Source organism: Procambarus clarkii, chromosome 52, assembly GCF_040958095.1.
Source record: "Procambarus clarkii isolate CNS0578487 chromosome 52, FALCON_Pclarkii_2.0, whole genome shotgun sequence".
NCBI classification, from domain to species: domain Eukaryota; kingdom Metazoa; phylum Arthropoda; class Malacostraca; order Decapoda; family Cambaridae; genus Procambarus; species Procambarus clarkii.
Genome location: NC_091201.1, coordinates 2730229 through 2750302, shown reverse-complemented (window position 1 = coordinate 2750302; position 20074 = coordinate 2730229). Strand labels below are relative to the sequence as shown.

The following is a 20074-nucleotide window of genomic DNA, read 5'->3' as shown; positions in this document are numbered from 1 at the left end:
TTTGCTAAATACAGTATACGATGAAGGCACACACACATACCAAAACAGAGATGCAGACCTGGGAAATAGGATTGGTTCAACAGAAATTGTGAGAGGGCCAGAGACCAAAAGACACAAACATGGAATCATTATAGGAAGAGGCCAAACCCCCAAGCACACCAGCGATACAAAGATGCGAGAAACAACTTCGCGACAGTAAGGAGACAGGCAGAGAAGAACTTTGAGAACGATACAGCAGACAAATGTAAATCAGAGCCAGGCCTTTTCGATAAATTCATTAAAAGCAAGCTGCAGGTAAAGGATAATATTCAGAGGTTGAAAATGGGAGAAAGATTCACAGAAAATGAAAAGGAAATGTGTGAAACATTAAATGAAAAGTTCCGAAGTGTGTTTGTACAAAATGAAATCTTCAGAGAACCAGACACAATAAAAATTCCAGAGAACAACATAGAGCACATAGAGGTGTCTAGAGACGAAGTGAAAAAATGCTCACGGAATTAGTAAGAACAAAATGGTTGGCCCAGATGGAGTTTCACCATGGGTTCTGAAAGAATGTGCACCTGAGCTCAGCATTCCACTTCATCTGATTTTTCAGGCATCCCTGTGTATAGGAGTTGTAGCTGATGTGTGGAAAAAGGCTAACATAATTCCAATCTACAAAAGTGGCAGCAGGGAAGACCTCCCTCCTCGATTATAGACTTGTATCATTGACAAGTGTAATAGTCAAAATATTAGAAAAAATAATTAAAACTAAATGGGTAGAACACCTGGAGAAAAACTATATAATATCAGACTGTCAGTATGGTTTTCGATCTGGAAGATCCTGTGTACCAAATTTACTCAGTTTCTATGATCGAGCCCCAAAAGATTTTACAGGAAAGAGATGGTTGGGTTGACTGCATCTATCTGGACCTAAAAAAGGCTTTCAACAGAGTTCTACATAAGAAAATGTTCTGGAAACAAACATATTGGAGGGGGTGACAGGTAAGCTTCTAACATGGATGAAAATTTTTCTAACTGATGGAAAATTTAGAGCAGTAATCAGAGGCAATGTATCGGACTGGAGAAATGTCACAAGTGGAGTACCACAGGGTTCAGTTCTTGCACCAGTGATGTTCATTGACTACATAAATGATCTGCCAGATGGAATACAGAATTATATGAACATGTTTGCTGATGATGCTAAGATAATAGGAGGGATAAGAAACTTAGATGATTGTCATGCCCTTCAAGAAGACCTGGACAAAATAAGTATATGGAATACTATTTGGCAAATAGAATTTAATAGGCATAAATACCATGTTATGGAATGTGGAATAGGAGAACATAGACCCCACACAACCTATATATTATGTGAGAAATCTTTAAAGAATTCTTATAGAGAAAGAGATCTAGGAGTGGTTCTAGATAAAATAAAATAAAATAAAATGTTTATTTAGGTAAGGTACATACATACAATAAATTTTTACAAAGATTGGTTGACTTATAGGTAGAGCTAGTACATACAATGCCTAAAGCCACTATTACGCAAAGCGTTTCGGGCATGATAAACTTAAATGACAAGCTTAATACTAATTGAGCATAATGAGTAGAATGAAAACAAGAAATGAAAACATAGATGAAAAAGCAGCACAAATACAATTATGTCGACAAACAGCGCTCTTTAAAAAAAACAGACATTGGTTGACAATAGAAGGGTAAGGTAGGTTACATGGAATTTATTAGGTATAGCTTCGTTTTTAACTTAAACTGGTTGAGAGAGGTACAGTCTTTAACATGGTTGGGAAGGTCATTCCACATTCTGGGCCCCTTGATTTGTAGAGCATTTCTAGTTTGATTAAGTCGTACTCTAGGAATATCAAAACTGTATTTATTTCTGGTGTGGTGCTCATGGGTTCTGTTACAACCTTCTATGAAGCTTTTGAGATCAGGATTGGCATTATAGTTTAGCGTTTTATATATGTATAATACACATGAGAGAATGTGCAGTGACTTAATGTCTTAACATATTCAGAGATTTGAGTAGGGGTACCGAGTGATGTCTGGGGCCAGAGTTGGATATTGTCCTAATAGCAGCTTTGTGTTGAGTAATTAGAGGACGTAAGTGATTTTGGGTAGTAGAGCCCCAAGCACAAATACCATAGTTGAGATATGGATAGATAAGGGAGTAATAGAGAGTCACCAGGGCAGGGCGTGGTACATAATATCTGATCTTAGAAAGAATGCCCACAGTTTTTGAAACTTTTTTTGATATATTTAGAAGTGTCCCTGGAAATTCAGCTTGTGGTCAATGAGAATGCCAAGGAATTTGCCATCTAATTTGTTACAAATTTGGGTATTGTTTATTTTGAGATTTATTTGATTAGAGGATTTATTGCCAAACAGAATATAGAAAGTTTTGTCAATGTTAAGGGTGAGTTTGTTGGAAGTTAGCCAAAGATGGACTTTATTTAGCTCAGTATTTACTGTGGCATTTAGAGCAAGGGGGTCAGGACTGGAGTAAATGAAGGTTGTGTCGTCAGCAAATAGAATTGGTTTGAGGTGTTGGGAGGCATTTGGAAGGTCATTAATGTAGATGAGAAAGAGGAGAGGGCCAAGTATGCTGCCCTGAGGAACACCAATGTTGATGGGTAGGGTGGGAGAGATTGTATTATTCACAGAAACATATTGGAGCCTGTCAGTAAGGTAGGATTTGAGGTATTGTAGGGAGTGTCCTCTGACTCCATAATGATGTAATTTAAGAAGAAGGTTTTGGTGGTTGACAGTATCAAAAGCTTTACGCAGGTCCACAAATAACCCAACAGGGAACTCATTTTTATCAAGAGCTGTATGAATCGAGTTAAGCATACTAATAAGTGCATCGTTAGTGCTTTTTTTGGGTCTGAAGCCATATTGGCAAGGGCTAAGTATATTGAGTTTGGCTAGATATGAGTAAAGCTGCTTATAGATTAGTTTTTCAAAATTTTTTGACAAGTTTGGCAGGATTGATATAGGTCTGTAGTTGTTAACATCTGTGAGATCACCACATTTGTGGACAGGCGTTACTCTCGCTTTTTTTAGAATATCTGGAAAGGTTTGGAGTTCAAGTGAATTGTTGAAGAGCAAAGCAATAGCAGGGGCTAAAGATCTGGAGGCTTTTTTGTAAATTAAAGTTGGTATCTCCTCAAGGGCACCAGACTTGGTTTTAAGGGAAAGGATTATCTCATTGACGTCAGTGGAATTAATAGGCTTTAGGTACAGAGACTGTGGATAGTTACCTGTAAGATAGTCCTTAATGTCAGTACTGGAAGATGGAATATCATTTGCAAGGGATGAACCAATGGAAGAGAAGAACCTATTGAACTCAATAGCACAATCAGAGGCTGAAAGCTGACCATCGTTATTAGACAGGAGAGTCGGTTTGTTATTTAAAGACTTCTTTGATCCCAATATTTGTGAAATTGTGCTCCAAGTTTGTTTAATGTTGCTCTTTATTTGGGTAAATTTATCTTCGTAGTATTTAGTTTTGGCTAGATAGAAAACTATCACCTGAGGACCACATAAAGAAAGTTGTGCGAGGAGCCTATGCCACATTTTCTAACTTCAGAATTGCTTTTTAATACATGGATGGCAAAATACTAAAGAAATTATTCATAACTTTTCTTAGGCCAAAGCTAGAATATGCAGCGGTTGTGTGGTGCCCATATCTTAAGAAGCACATCAACAAACTGGAAAAAGTGCAAAGACATGCCACTAAGTGGCTCCTAGAACTGAAGGACAAGAGCTATGAGGAAAGGTTAGAGGTGTTTAATATGCCAAAATTAGAAGATAGAAGAAGAGGAGGTGATATGATCATTATGTACAAAATAGTAACAGGAATCAATAAAATTGATAAGGAAGAATTTCCGAGACCTGGAACTTCAAGAACAAGAGGACACAGACTCAAGCTAAGGAAACAAAGGTGCCACCAAAAACATTAGAAAATTTTCTTTTGCAAACAGAGTGGTAGACGGTTAGAGCAAGCTAAGTGAGGTGGTGGTGGAGGCCAAGACCGTCAGTAGTTTCAAAGCGTTATATGACAAAGAGTGCTGGGAAGACGGGACACCACGAGCGTAGCTCTCATCCTGTAACTACACTTAGGTAATTACACTTAGGTAATTACACTCTCTCACTCACACTCACACTTTCTCTCTTTCTCTATATATAAATATAAAATACAAAACAAACTTCAGCTTACCTTGTCGTAGTTGGTCTTCGTGTTTGATACTGTAGATGTTGAAATGTGTAGTTCCTGAAAATTTACATAATTTAATCTCCAGTTATCTAGATTTCTGCCTGAATATGGTGAAGGTTTGCCAGAAAATTATCCAGGATAAATTTGGCGGGAATACCCAAATATTCAGTTCAGTGGGCTTTGAATAATCGAGCTCATACAGTTCATGTAAAATATACAGGAGAAAATAAAACAAGGAAGCAGCATTAGAAGTGGACAATGTGAACGTCACTCAGCAAGTCAGGTTAACCCTAATGTTGCTATTGGCTTAATAGCCGTTAACACCGTTGTGTGCCAAAAATAACAAAAAAAAAAAAATTTTCTTTTGTCCTATAAAAGTGTTCATTTGTGTTCCCTGACCACGCGAGAACTAACAAAAAAATCATAGGCGACATATTTTGGACGCATTAGGACGAGGAATTCTGGCAAAATCTAGGCATTGACAGAGCAAGCGTTGGAGGTGGTCAGCTCTGCCTGAGCCGTTAGGTGGGAGTTGCCACAAAGATATTATTACCCAATTATTTCAGTGTCTGATTTTTTCTTTTGCAGTAATATTATTCAATAGTGCGTAGTGTGATATATTTATATAATGTGTGAATCATTGCTATACTCAAAAGTATGGTATGCATATTAGGCATTCAATTGTTATGTTCATAAAGCAATAAGCAAATAGTTTTGCTATTATTACACTATATACAGTGGTTATATATATTCTATTAACTATATATACTGTATATATATATTCTATTACATTAATATTAATATAAGAGGTTATATATATTCTGTTATTATTTCCTTCCTTGACTGAGGATTGGTCTGTTAGTGCTTGGAATGCTTTGTTGAGCATCTAGCTGAAGGTCGCTTGTCAGGGAGGCAATAACCATTGGAATAGTGGTCACTTGATATTCTTTGGCTGCCTTTCTTTTGTCTTGGTAGGTGAACCGAGATCCGCATGTTTTGTTCACCATAACGAACCACTAAGTTGGTAGGGCGAGTCAAAACAGCATCCAGTGGCTGCCAAACACCAGTCAGCCAATGCCACCTCCTTCCCTCCCTCAACAACACCTCACGTGCCAACCCCTCTCCTCCCACCATGCTGTTTTTGCTCTTATTCACTATATACAGATGTTATATATAAGTATCTACATGTTTTGTTCACCATAACTGTACAACTAAGCAGGTATGGTGAGTTCAGACAATAACAGAGGTCGCCACACAGTCAGCTGACGCTTCCTCCCTCCCTCCCTCTTGTTCAAGGTCAAACACACTAACATTCCTCCACCCCAACCGTACTGTTTGTGGTGTTATTACACTACACACACACACACACATATACAAGTATCTACATGTTTTATTCACCATAACTGTACAACTAAGGTGGTATAGTGCCCAAAGATCATAGTGGTCACCCTCTACACAGCATACGTCATGCAGACAACGCCCTCTCCCTCACCAAAATGGCTCCTCCCAACATATTCCTATTGTTGTTATTACACCACATACACGTTATATATGCGTATCTACATTTGTGTTTACCATAGCAAACCACTAAGCTGGTATGGCGAGTCCAGACAATAACAGTTGGCCACACAGAGTCAACAGATGACACTACCTCCCTCCCTCACCAAGATTAATCCTCCCACCATACTACGCACAGTGCTAATTATCACCACAATTGTCTACCATGGAAGACAAGCAACACGCTGATGTAATATGCACAGATTTCGCCAAAACTTTCAACAAATGTGTCCATGGTGTTCTTGTGCACAAAACGTGCTCAGAAGGAATTACAGTATTGGTAAAGAAGGGAGATGGATCTTTAACTTCCTAATGAACAGAACCCAGAGTGTAATAGTCAAGACAGTAAAATCTGGATCATCCACCGTGAAAAACCCAGCCCCCCAACATATTGAACTTGCTCCAGTACTTTTTCTGAACCTCATATCAGACATAACCAGGGATCTAAACTATAGTAATATATCATCATTTGCAGATGACACTAGGAATTTCATGAGTAGACAAGATAGAGATCACAGTAAAGTCTAATCTGATGTAAATCAAATCTTTCCATGGGCCACAGAAGTTAAAATGATGTTTGATAATGATAAGTTCCTGTTACTGCACTATGCAAAAAATTCAAATATCGAAATGGAAATCACACACACAGTGCAGCCAAGTCACAGTATTGAAATAAAAAGAAACTTAAAGGATCTGAGAGTAATCATATTGGTAAACCTGAATTTTAAAGAACACAATCTTTCAAGCACCATACCATTGACACATTTTAAGACACTAGTGCTCTGTAGGGTGGAATATTATTGCCTACTAACAGCCTCATTCAAAGCTGAAGAAATTGACCTGAAGAACTTGCTAAGTTTTTTTACTGCCTGAATCCACTCAATAAACAACTAATTTACTGGGACTGCTTAAAAATTGTAAGCCCGTATTCCCTAAAGTGCAAGTGGTAGAGATACATAATAATTTACACTTGGGAAATATTAGATGGACTGGTTCCAATTCTGCATATGGAAATACAGTAACTTCATATGAAACTAGGAGGCATGGTAGTATGTGGAAAATAGGCCTGTTGAAAAGCAGAGGTGCAATAGGTACTATCAACATCAGAGGCCCGAGACTGTTTAACACGCTTCTGTTACACATAAGAGGCATAACTGGCCGACTCCTCACAGTGTTCAAGAGAACTTGATAAGCACCTCCAAAGGATACCTGATCAACCAGGCTGTGACTCATACGTCAGGCTGCGAGCAGCCGCATCCAACAGCCTGGTTGACCAGTCCAGCAACCAGGAGGCCTGGTTAAGGACTGGGCCCTGGAGATGCTGATCCCTGGAAGCAACAACAGACAGGTAGAACATGTGGTAGAGTTTAAAGTGAGGTTTTCTCACCTCACATTTTTGGGCATTTTAATCATCTAAAGAACTAATAGTTATGGAGTTTGCAAGTTTCTGTTTGGAATAAATGGCAAGGCATTTTTTGTTTTTAATTTGCAAATTTGATTTGAATATAGTACAGAAATTTTATTTGTTAATTTTGAAATGTAATTGTTTTGTTTATATTTGAAAATAGGGTACTGGGCTGCCCACACCAAAGGTGGTCTGGAGCAAGAATGGCATTCCACTGGTAGACGATCGTCGCTACGTGTTGGTAGAGAAGAGTCGATACCTGCTCATCAAAGAGACACAAATGGACGATGTTGGAACTTACGTGTGTGAATTGACCAACATTCTTGGTACAGCACGAGGACATATTAATCTCGCCATAAGAGGTATGATTAGCTGTGTTTTGAAACTTGAACATTTTGTTAAACATTGAAATGCATGGAGTGTTTACTCAACATTTTCATGCTATATACTACATCATTTTAGGGATACAATAAAGTAGTACTGTAGTTATAAATTATGTAATTAAAAACACAAACTTTTTTTTCACTAGTCCTCTGTTCTGAATTTTGGTATGCTATTCTGCTAATAAAATTGTTTTGTTATTTAAGGTTCAAATGTTCAAAGGTTGCATTTTGTTTAATTTTGTAATAGTATTTACTCTTTCCATACAAATTTGGATTAGATATTTTGAGGCCAATTCATCTAATGTTAACATCAGCAATAAAAAGGATGGAAAGTTCCTTAGCCTATACATAGATAAGAGATTCAACTTCAGCATCCACAAACATTACATCACCAAAAATGTCTCAAAAAACGGTCGGTATACTTTCTAAAATCAGGTATTATGTTCCAAACTCTGCTCTCCTCTCATTATACTACGTGCTAATCTATCCCTATTTTACTTATGGTATCTGTGCTTGGGGTTCAACCACTGCAAACTACCTCAAGCCCATTATCACCCAGTAAAAATTTGCTATCAGAACAATAACAAACATATTGCTTTCAGACAACACACTGCCCCCCCTGTTTAAATCCCTAAACATGCTAAACAAACTCACTCCTCACATTCTCTTGTGCCATTTACATGTATAAAATCTTGTTCATAGATGCAAACCCTGATCTGAAACTCTTCCTTGAGAGATGTAATAGGACCCATAATCACCACACCAGAAATAAATATCTCTGATATCCCCCCCAAGAGTCAAACTAAATCTGTGTAAACACTATACAAATACAGTAAAGTGACCTAGTCTATGGAACTCACTCCGTAACGAATTAAAAAGTTGTCCAACCTATGCCTTATTCAAAAGAGACACCAAGAAGTACCCAATTTCATCCTCGGTTTTTAACCTAGTGCTTCACACTCGCACTGTATCGTGTGCTACCACAAAATATGTGCCCAAGCCATATAACTTCACCATTGTAATCACTGCCATCATCTTATATCATGGTTGTTATGTTGAACTCAAATTATACTACAATGTACCTAGAAATCCTCAAATTATGCTACATTGTACTTGTCAATACTCCTCAAATTTCACTAAAATGTACCTACTATTTTTCTTACAATGTACCTGTTAACTTTTTTAAATTTTGCTACAAATTACCTACGTAAAATTATGTTAGATTAACCCTTGTATGGTGCCTGGCTATTTAGCATGTCACTCGCAGGTGCATACCAAAAAAAAAAAAAAAAATTTTTCTTCTAAACCTGTTAATTTGTGTTCACTGATCATGGGAAAAATAATAAAAAAATCGTAAGTGGCATATATTGCCCGCTATAGAGTGGGGAAGTCTGGCAAAAAACAGGCACTGACTCAGCGGCGTCCCAGGCGGTCAGTTGAGCGCCACCTGTCAGGCCGGAGTTGCCACAAAGAGATAATTACCTAATTATTTCAATGTCTGATTGATTTTTCGTAGTTTTTTTGCTGTAATATTATTCAATAGTGTGTAGTGTGATATATTTATATAATAAAATGAGTGAATCATCGCTGTACTCAAAAATATGGTGTGCATGTTGTTGATTCAATTATGTTCATCAAACAGTGAACAAATACTTTGTCGGTTATTACACTATATACACAGGTTATATATAAGTATCTGCATGTTTTGTTCACCATAACGAACCACTAAGTTGCTATTATGAGTCAAAAAGTAACGAGGAGTGACCGCGACACACCAGCCAGCCACTCTTGAGGTTCTTGAGGTTATCTTGAGATGATTTCGGGGCTTTAGTGTCCCCGCGGCCCGGTCCTCGACCAGGCCTCCACCCCCAGGAAGCAGCCCGTGACAGCTGACTAACTCCCAGGTACCTATTTACTTCTAGGTAACAGGGGCATTCCGGGTGAAAGAAACTTTGCCCATTTGTTTCTGCCTCGTGCGGGAATCGAACCCGCGCCACAGAATTACGAGTCCTGCGCGCTATCCACCAGGCTACGAGGCCCCTCGCTGCCACTCATTCCCTCAACACCTCACTCGCCCACATTCTCCTCCCACCATACTGTTTTTGCTTTTATTCACTATATACAGACGTTATATAGAAGTATCTACATTCGTGTTCACCATAACGAACCACTAAGTTGGCATGCTGAGTGGCAGTGCCAGTGGCAGCCCACCACTGGCTGCTACTTCCTCCCTCCCTCAAGTCATCTGACTCGCCCACATTCTCCTCCCACAATACTGTTTTTGCTTTTATTCACTATATACAGACGCTATATATAAGTGTATCTACATTCATGTTCACCATAATGAACCACTAAGTTGGTATGCTGAGTGGCAGTGGCAGCCAGCCACTGGCTGTTCCTCCCTCCCTCACCTCACCTCACCTCACCTCACCTGACTTGCCACCATTCTCCACCCACCATACTGTTTTTGCTTTTACATACAGACGTTATATATAAGTATTTACATGTTTTGTTCACCATAACTGTACATCGAAGCTTGTATGGTGAGTAAAGGCACAAAGACGTAGCTACTCTCACAGTCAGCTGATGGCTACCGACCTCAAAGCCAGACGCACTAATATTTCTCCTCCAACAATACTGTTTGTGGTGTTATTACGCTATATACACACATTATATGTAAATATCTACCTGTTTTATTCACCATACTTGTACAAGTAAACTGGTATGGTGCCCAAAGACCATCGTGGTCACCAGTAAACAACATGATAAATTGTGCAGACGACGCCACCGCCCTCACCAAAATGGCGGCTCCCAACCTACTACTCTTGCTGTTTATACCCTCTATACACACGTTATATATAAGTATCTACATTTGTGTTCACCATAGCGAACCACTAAGCTGGTATGGTGAGTGCAGTCAATAAAAGGTGGCCACACACAGTCAGAAGACAATGCCACTACCCTCCCCTCCCACAGCATTACTCCTCCCTCCATGGAGCACAGCGCTAAATATCACCGCAATCCTGCTATTATCAGAACCTGGTCAGTTTTATCACAGTCAGGGGTCTTCTGTAATAATAGCATCGCTACATAATAGCATGAACAAGTATATTATGGCATTTTTAGGCGATGCTGTGGTCACAAGCTGAACAGCAGTGCTGTGAGCTCATGCTGCATGCATCAGGCTTGGTAGCTGACTCAATACTGAGGCCCCTAACACCCGGGAATTTGGCCCATGATTTTTTTAAAAAATGGTGTCTGTTTACAAGAGCCCTGATGAAGGTGTGGTGAACCCCGTGTATCCACGGGCCGTTTAAATCTTGCGTAGTACACCAAAGCATCATATGATGCGATGCGCAATTTACTGCAAGTCGGTCAAAGCATCATATGATGCGATGCGCAATTTAAGGGTTAATGAATACAATTCTCTTCACTTGGATATACAGCAAATGGAGGTCAATAACCTCACACAGTGAGGCGAGTACCTCACTAGCACACACAACACAACCTGTGTGTATGGAGTATCAGGTATCAACCAGGAGTCCCGGCCATCTCTCTCTCTTGTGGAGTGCAGAAACGCTCCTCTCACGAAAATGCGTGGGATAACTTTTACACACAGAATCATACTCATTTACTAATACATTCTCTTAAACACAAATGAAACATAAAAATTAACACAAATAAAACAAACTGGCATTTTAGCTAAGAGAAACATTACATTAACAACCACAAAAGCTAAACTTTATACATATACCAGTCATGACACAACTTGAAGTCACTAGACATTGACAAGGTGTTACTTCCAAAACTCAGACTGTGAAGAGTTGCAAATCTAAATTAGCAAACATTTTACTTATAGAAGGTTGACTAATAATATTAAAGCTTATTGTGCCATATAAAAAATTTGTTTCAAAATGTTAGCATATGAAAGTTCATGACTGTTTTCCTATCATGTGAAAAGTATTTTTCTTTGTAATCAATTTCTTTTAGATCATACTTTGTATTTTTTTAAATTAAAATAATAATGGGAAAATATTTTTTTGCAGACATGACAAATACTTCAACAACAACTGGTATTGTGGTTATAGCCGTGGTGTGTTGTGTAGTTTTAACATCCCTAGTTTGGGTGGTCATCATTCACCAGACCAGAAAGCGAGCTCAAACTACTGCTTTGGGTGGTCCCTCTGGGTACCCAAGGGAAGACGGGCTTGGTCGGTACCCATCTCACCTGCCTGCACACCACCACTTGCCTCCAGACCTTGTACACACTTTCACCCCACTCTTAGCAAATCCTCCCGAGACTTACACCATGGCACAGGATAGCGGCTCGGAACATTCCAGTGGCAAAGATTCGGGAACGGGAGATTCTGCTCAACGGTCAAGTGAAGACTTGCTTCCCTTAGATCTCACTCGACCGGGTCTCCGCAGATCGTTGATCATTTGTGCAGATTCGGGAACGGCTTCAGTCATAAGAGGTTAGTGCAATTCTCTTATCAAGCATAGCTTCCTATGGCAGATCAGAAAAGCATATGAATTAATTCTTCATCTCCATATCTTTTTATATCTAAACATTTACAGTTTTCAGAGTTCTTAGAAACCATGTATGTGATAATTTTGTGCTTTACAGGACAAATGTCTCACTTGAAGTTTATACCTATTAATGACTGGAGGAGGGAGATTTAGCTCCTTATGCCCCCATCTCCTAGTCATTTATACCTGACATGCTAATTACCTCTCTCAACAGTAACATTTTCTTCATCATTTCATTTTAAAGTTGTGGATGGAATTGTCTTCAACAACCTCTGCGTTCAATTCATTCCAGTTGCTGACCACCCGTCTGGTTCCATGTTCTGGTACAGGGAACCAGAACTTCCCTACATCTTTTTAACTCGAGTGCATGGCCAGCTTCCACTCATGTACCCTTGTTCTACAATTTTTTTTAATTAAATAGACATCCTTTATTCACTATATCTATTCCCCTCAAGATCTTGTATGTAGTTATTATATCCCCCCCATTTCTTCTCTCCTCTAAGGTTGTGAAGCTGAGTTCTGAACCTGTACAATTTATACAAGTTGTGTGGATGTATTATACAGTCAGCCTTCACTGCCCTGTTATCAATGATATCAGACTAAATGGCACGACATACTGTAGGGGTTGTAAAGTATCAAGAGGCCCAACAAGCAAATGGCACGAGATAGTTGTACTCACCTAGTTGTGCTTGCGGGGGTTGAGCTCTGACTCTTTGAGCCCGCCTCTCGACTGTCAATCAACGGATTTTTTTGTTCTCTTTCATAACCCCCCCCCCTTCCCTAAAGCAGCCTTTAGCAGCTGTCTAACTCCCAGGTACCTATTTACTGCTAGGTGAATGGGGGGCATCAGGGTGAAAGAAACTCTGCCCATTTGTTTCCACCACTGCCGGGAATTGAACCCGGACCCTTAGGACTACGAATCCCAAACACCGTCCACTCGGCCCTCAGACCCCCTTGACAACTGCGTTCTTAGTGGGTGCCGCTTGTATTCTGGTTGACCCGCATAACACAATTATCTTTTGTGTGTGGGTTTAGTTAGTGTCATAGTAGTGAATATTCTTCTCTTGAGTTTTCTACTATCTTAGAACATTGGCACTTGTGCTTGATGTGCGTAATAAGAGTACTGGGTAAGATTTGACTTTTTTGTTTCGGCGGCAGGTTGTCCTCGCCATTCTTGTGTATAGGATAGACAGGTTTGTTAAATTACACCAAGAACAAACATCTTGTTTACCAGGTTTTCTTTGTGCTGCAATCCAAAGCAAAGGTCCTGAGACCTACAATACTTTGTGAACTAATTTTTTCTCCCAGGTTTTGTTACCTGTGGCATCCTGGCACAGGTATAGGGATTGGCATAATTCTGCATGGTACAGGTTTGCAGTATGTCAGATAGAATTTTGTATTCATTCTCCCACTTGGCCATTCCTGATGCCTCTCATTCATACCCTTCATGTTTAATCCTTGTGTGCCATTTCTAATTATGTTGATTAATTAGGATGTCTGCCATTTTTTGTTTTTAATTTAGCTTTCAATGAGCGGGAAAGATGTGTAGCAGCACTGTTAGTCAAGATGAAGTAGTTAAAAAATAGTATTTATTTTTAACTATTCATGAAGATAGAGAATGGTGATGGAGCTTGTGAGTGGACACATTGTAGCCAGCCTAGTGATAGGCTATGATTTTGGTACTTGCACTGTTTCTCGCGTAAAAAGTTATACAGTACTGTGTTGTGAAGATCCCTCACTTGGATACTCACAGGTCACAAGGCAAGTACAGGAAGGGGAGGGGGGGGGGGGGATTACCTGTCGTTTTTGAGGCTCAACGTGTCCCATGGCCTCGGACTGTGACCAGGCCGCCTGGTTGGTGGTCTGCTCAACCACACCAAATTGGTTTTGTTTATTTTCTTGCATGTTAATGATAATTTTATACAGCTATATTACATTTTATATAATTTGTATGTGTGTGTGTATAAATACTGAGAAGTTCATACATGGATTGTGTTTCTGGGAAAAAATGCAAAATTGAGCAGACATGAGCTGCAACGGAATGTTGGATGGTCTATATGGGGTCAGTCTCAAGTATTTGACTCACAGGAGTCCACAGTATTCTTTTAGTCTAGTGTATTATGCTAGTTAACTTTTTTATAAATTGCCAGTACTGTATTTTTTACTATACTCTCCTTTGTGGCTTCATATGTATTTAAATCTTTCATTTATCCATGTGTGTATTGAAAAAGCCAAATAGGCAATTTTACTGAAACCAAAAAACAATAATCTCAAGCAGGTAGATAATATATACATTCTTTCTTTCTTCAGGTGTAAGTTCTGGTCCAGGTGAAATAATTGGGTGTGAGGAGGTAATGGGTCGTCCGAGACTCTCTACCTTTAGTCCCCAGCACCTGTCACCAGGAGGATACAGCCCTAACCTCTACACTGCGAGCCTTCGACGAGGCTCAAATTCTCGTCTTCTTCCCGTGTCATCGCCTGTAACTCCGTCTACAACCTTACCTCGTGGTCAGCATTTATGCCATACTAATTCTTCTACACAATCATCAGTTGCCTCTCCATCTGACACTTCTGCAAGGCAAGGTTATCCACAGCTTGTTCAAGCTGCTGTGGATAACCTTGGGAACAGTCAAAATAAAGACCAGTGCTGCCATAGTCCTGAAGTGGCTGCAGGAGAAACTTTGGTGAAAAATAATAGTGAAAGTAACGCTCATAACCCAAGAACCTCAGTGTACAGTGTTGGGGATGGAAGAAGTAAACTGGATTTAAGGACAGATAATGCTAATGGAAAAGTTATTAACAGCATTCCTCCAAAGCAAACTCTGGAGTCCAGATAATGGTCACTAGTGCAAATTATCTAACACTGCATCTCCCACCACAACTTTTATCTTGTCCATATTTGTAAAATATTTTTGCCATCATTCCATACAGAAGATAAAATTCTTATCCTTAAACTAAATGTTGAGAAATTGGAATAGATGTACAGTAGATGATATTTATGGTTAAGTTATAAAATAAATGGTGGGCAGGTGGAGTTAAGTATGTTAAGTACCTGTCTGGTGCCATAGTTGTTCCAGTGCTGCCAGTGTTAAGCTGTACAAAGTTCTCAACTTGTAAATGTCTTACTGGTATTTTAACTCTCCATTACATTTGGGTCTTTAGCCCTCTTCAACAGATTGTGGTTAGATTACCTTGTTGCAGGGTGTTATCTGGGAGCGATGAGCCACCAGCAGAGATGACCAGCATGTGCAGGACACAGGCAGTGAGGTGGTACACTATGGGGTCTCCCTTCCCTGTCTTTGAGTCGGGGCTGAATGGCAGCATCTCATAATGATGTACTGGAGAACCTTTTTCTCACGAATACATATATATTTCATCATTTATTTTATTGGGAATATTTAGACCAGACCAATTTCCCATTAAATGTGGATTTGCTCATTGAAAAGGATGATTCCAGATAACACCCTGACATATTCTGAGTTTATAAAATTGATATCACACTTGCAGTGAATGCTATCATATAGTAGAATGTGATAGGTTTTTATTAAATAAATTAGTAAATCCCTAACAAATGGTATAGCAACAATTGACAAGGTTAGCGGTACGTAAGTATAATTTGGACAAATATCATACTTGAGGGTTCTTTCTGCTCCATAGTCAAGGACCTTTAAGGGTTCTTTCTGCTCCATAGTTAAGCCTAAGTCTTGGCTTCAAAAATTTACAATTTAACTATCTTTTGTTGTTACATGGATGAACTACCCATATGAATAGTGCAACTTATTTAGTGGTAACAGTTAATGATAAATGGGAAAAATAACAGGGTGATGTGACCAGAATTATTTTGCATTCTTTCTCTAGCCTGTAAAGAGGTTCATTCATGCAAGACTGTGCTCTGTGAGCACACTCGTAGTCACGTACCACTTCTATTCACATAGGTGTACTATAGACTTGATCCGTAGAGGAAGCCAGCTAAATGCATTTTCCATAATATGAAGGGATTACCAGTACCTTGTAAACATTTGTGGTGCATTATTAGCTTATTAGGTTTTATTTTCATATATTGTAGAAAAACTTCAGCTGTGTTCCTTTAGAATATTTTTATATTTTATTTACCTAGGGACAATTCTTGTGCTTCATAGAGAATATGCAGTTGCTTAATAGAATAATTGCAATGGTCATGAATGGAAATGTCAAGAGTTGTTATAGTGTATTCATCATAGGGACCCAGTGTGTTTAAACCAAGTTTTCTCTCCCTAGAGCACTGCATTATTTGTTCCTAGTTGTTATGAAGTTCAAATGCTGCAAGCATGTGTTGTGAAATAGGTTAATAAAATATGCTCAGCCAAGCATTAAGATGATAATATTTCAGGCATTTATACACAAGCAAATTAGTGTACAGTATTGTAAGTTTATTTGAAACTAGTCACCCATTGGACATAAGCAGTTATTATGTCACAACCTTATATTTAATTGAGTGTTTCTGAAATTAGTTAAGAAATTAAAAATATAATCTAATTTATAAGTATTAGAATGTTATGTGAATGTTAATATATGAAACGTGTATATAAACATCATGTTTGCCATGGCAAAAATTTCAACATTACGGTGTAAACACACTTGATGACACATTATTTGAAAGAAATGGGTTAATTTTTTAGAACATCATTATTTAAGCATTTAATTTGACAGTATCAACTAAAGAACTTCAAACTGTTGAAATCTAATCAATACACCATTTGTTAAGCCTGTGATACAATATTTTTTCTATCACTTGTGGCTTTTATACATAAATATTATATTGAAAGATGTAACCAAGTTAGAGGGCAATAAAATACAAACTGAAGACTGTTACTTATTCAGTTTGAAAATTGAGAAATTGGTACATGAAATAGATTTTTACCCTAAAATGTATAGAAAGTGTCCAGAAAGCACCTAGTAAACATGTACAAATATTATGTATTAATTCAAAACAAAATTGCTAGATACATAAATTATGAAGTTCATTAGGTTTTGTGACAGTAAGTTTATTAGTTTATTCATCCATTAACATTAAGAATGATTCACAAGATAAAAGTGAACGAGAGTTCACATTACATCCTCATTTTTTCCTATCTTAATTATAAATACCATTAGTTTGTCTTTGTAAATGTCACATTTTAAAGAAGTTTTGTTAAAAAGCTTTGTTAGATAGTTTTATTTTAAATTATAAACAATGCAGAGACCATCTTTTATTACAATGACATAGTAATTGCCATTTAGGGCTATAGTTGCCTATTCTATATAGGCAACTATAGTTGCTTGCAAAGGATATTTATGACACTGGTACTAAAAATATACAGCATTTGTACACAAGTTGCTCTCCACACACATACAAGAACATATTGTGTGATAATAGAGCCAACTCTTCCATTGTGGGGGAAGAAAAGGCTCAGAGAGGACATGTAAATACCCTGTAAAATAAAATATTTTCAGGAAAAGAAAGTAGACAGAGACGAGCAGCTTGAAAGATAGTTCGACCAGGACAAGTGAGCACATTTTGCTTGGAAAAAGGCAAACATAGCTCCACTCTGCAAAAATAGTAACAGAAGACCCCTCTGAATTAAAGACCTGTATCACTGAAAGAAAATATAATTATAACAAAATGGGTAGAATACCCGGAAACAAAACACAACAGACAGTATGGTTTTTGACCGAGAAGATGCTGTGTAACAAATTTACTTTGTTTTCGTGATAGCTAGAGATCTTAGAGTTGGGGAAGATAAGAGACTTGCATGATTGCAAATGCTTTTGAAGATGACCTGGACAAAATAAGTGAAACAACACTTAGCAGATAGAAGTCAATGTGAATAAATCCCATATTATGGAATGTGGAATAGGAGAATATAGGCCACACAATCTACAAATTGTGTGAAGAGGTTTTACAGAAAACTCAGAGATTCAGGGGTGGTTCTGGACAGTAAGCTGTCACCTGAGGACCATATACAAGAGATTGTGTAATGAGCCTATGCTATGCTTTCCAATTGCTAGCTGCTGCCAGTGTTTTCTATATGAATGGAGAGACTGAATTAACAGTAGTGACATATCAGCTGGAGGTAGTGTCACGAGGCAAAGTAGTGCAGTTGGGCCATCACCTCAGAGGCGCTGTTTAAGACTGCTCGGGTATTATGACTGGTAGGCAGCCATGCGAAATGATTATGCTCGATAATTAAAGTATTTTGTGTATATTGCACAAGATTTACAGAGACTTTGCTGAGTATTAATTAATTTATATAATAAACATTGAGTAAAAGGCACCTATTATAGAATTTTAAGCAATTACAATATAATTTTTTGGTACTTCATGTTCTGGGAAACTGAACAAGGGATGCCATATGGTGGAAAATATGTTGGATTTTGCTGCCTGTATGTACATGTACAATATAGTTATCTTTGCCCCCAAAAGGAAAATTGCACATCTAGTGGTTATTTGCTGGATTTTTAACACCTTTCAAACATTTGAGTCTTGGATACCAGTGTGTTGTTAGCTGGGGAAAGTGTGGATGTTTCAGTGCACAGTAAATTACAAATGCATTTATGCTTACATTTCATGAGTTTTTCAAACAATATAATTTTGTTAGAAATAAAAGTTATTTTTTTTAAGTTTTTAGAGAAATTTAAATATAATAAAATTATGCATTTCTTACCCTGAATAAGAATTTACCACCATTACAAGCTGGGAATTGGTCATTGCAGTGTCACTTTTTATGGCATTGTGAAGCTAACAGAAAATGTGAGCAAATAGGCAGTTTGTGAGTAGTGCTTGGCAGTATTAACTGTTGTCTTGTGAACGTACTGACACAGGAATTTCAAAGAATTGGAGATTTAATATTATGTACAGTATTTAAGTAAACAATGAGGATGATAAATATTTGATGAAAAAAATGGCATTCTTAAGATTTATAAACATATGTATAATTTGTATGTAGATTGTTGAGGTTATTATACATGGTTGTGACATATTAACAGTTATTTGTAAAGTTATACAAATTGTGTTGTTTCTTCATGTCTTCAGTCTTTTGTAACAGTTATAATTTGTTAAATATTTTTTGTTTTATTGTGCAGAAGATTTTATTATTGACTTTGAGTTTTTATATTGTCAATGCAACGAGTCCGAGAATCTACCAACATAAAAGTACTATTGTGTTAGGAAGCCTCCACTAAGAGTGAAGGGTTTCTCTAGCACAATACTCAGGATGGGAAATTTGTCTTGCATTGTCCCCTTTCTTCTCTTTACTAATAATCCATCCTTTATGCAGCTTGAACATTTCATTATTAAATTTGTGTATATACAGTGATTTTTTTTTTTTACCATGAAAACAATTTTTTTGTATACATTTCTCTCCAGTTATCTTTCAGGCTGCTAAATTGAAGCCATTCCATTCTTGTCTTCTAGAAATGAAGTAAGGGGAAATGAATTGAAAATACAAACAGCAGTACAGTGGTAAAATACAAAGTTATAAATGAGTACTGTATTCCTAAATCATCCGGCATGTATAATTGTTTAGAATCTACACAAACACTTTGATGCAAAAAAATTTTTTTAGTAATTTAATTTACCTTAATTTTCTTAATTAAGGTAATTAATTAAGTAATTCTTAATTTACCAAGTTAGTTGAACCTCTAACCAAGTTAATGATTTACAGTGGTGCAGTACAGGCATTGCGAGATGGCTATTTGGAATTTTTTTGGATTTTTTTTAATGATTTTAGGCTTATTGGCTTGCCCAAGGCCAATGACTTGCCCAGGAGTTAGTTTAGTTAATTTATTATGCACCCCATACCCATCTTGTGGGCAGTAGTGGAAAGGGTTACAGAGGCACATAATGGGCTCAGGGACTGAACCCCACAATTCATTTTAGCTAAGCAAGTTACAGTCTTGATGAGCTAGTTAACAAAATTCAATCCACATCATCAGAATGTAACTCAACAGGTGAGCAGAGGCATCAAG

At 37.9% G+C, this 20074-nt stretch overlaps 1 protein-coding gene across 1 annotated transcript in view; it reads left to right on the top strand.

Moving 5' to 3' along the window:
- Nucleotides 1-19418, top strand: part of LOC123763708 (leucine-rich repeats and immunoglobulin-like domains protein 3) — a 203957-nt gene extending 184539 nt beyond the window's left edge. The window contains exons 10-12 of the mRNA XM_045751003.2: nt 7339-7537; nt 11605-12033; nt 14399-19418. Of these exons, the coding sequence (XP_045606959.2) occupies nt 7339-7537; nt 11605-12033; nt 14399-14925 (1155 nt within the window). The 3' untranslated portion in view covers nt 14926-19418. The remainder of the gene's footprint in view (nt 1-7338; nt 7538-11604; nt 12034-14398) is intronic.
- Nucleotides 19419-20074: the final 656 nt, after the last annotated feature.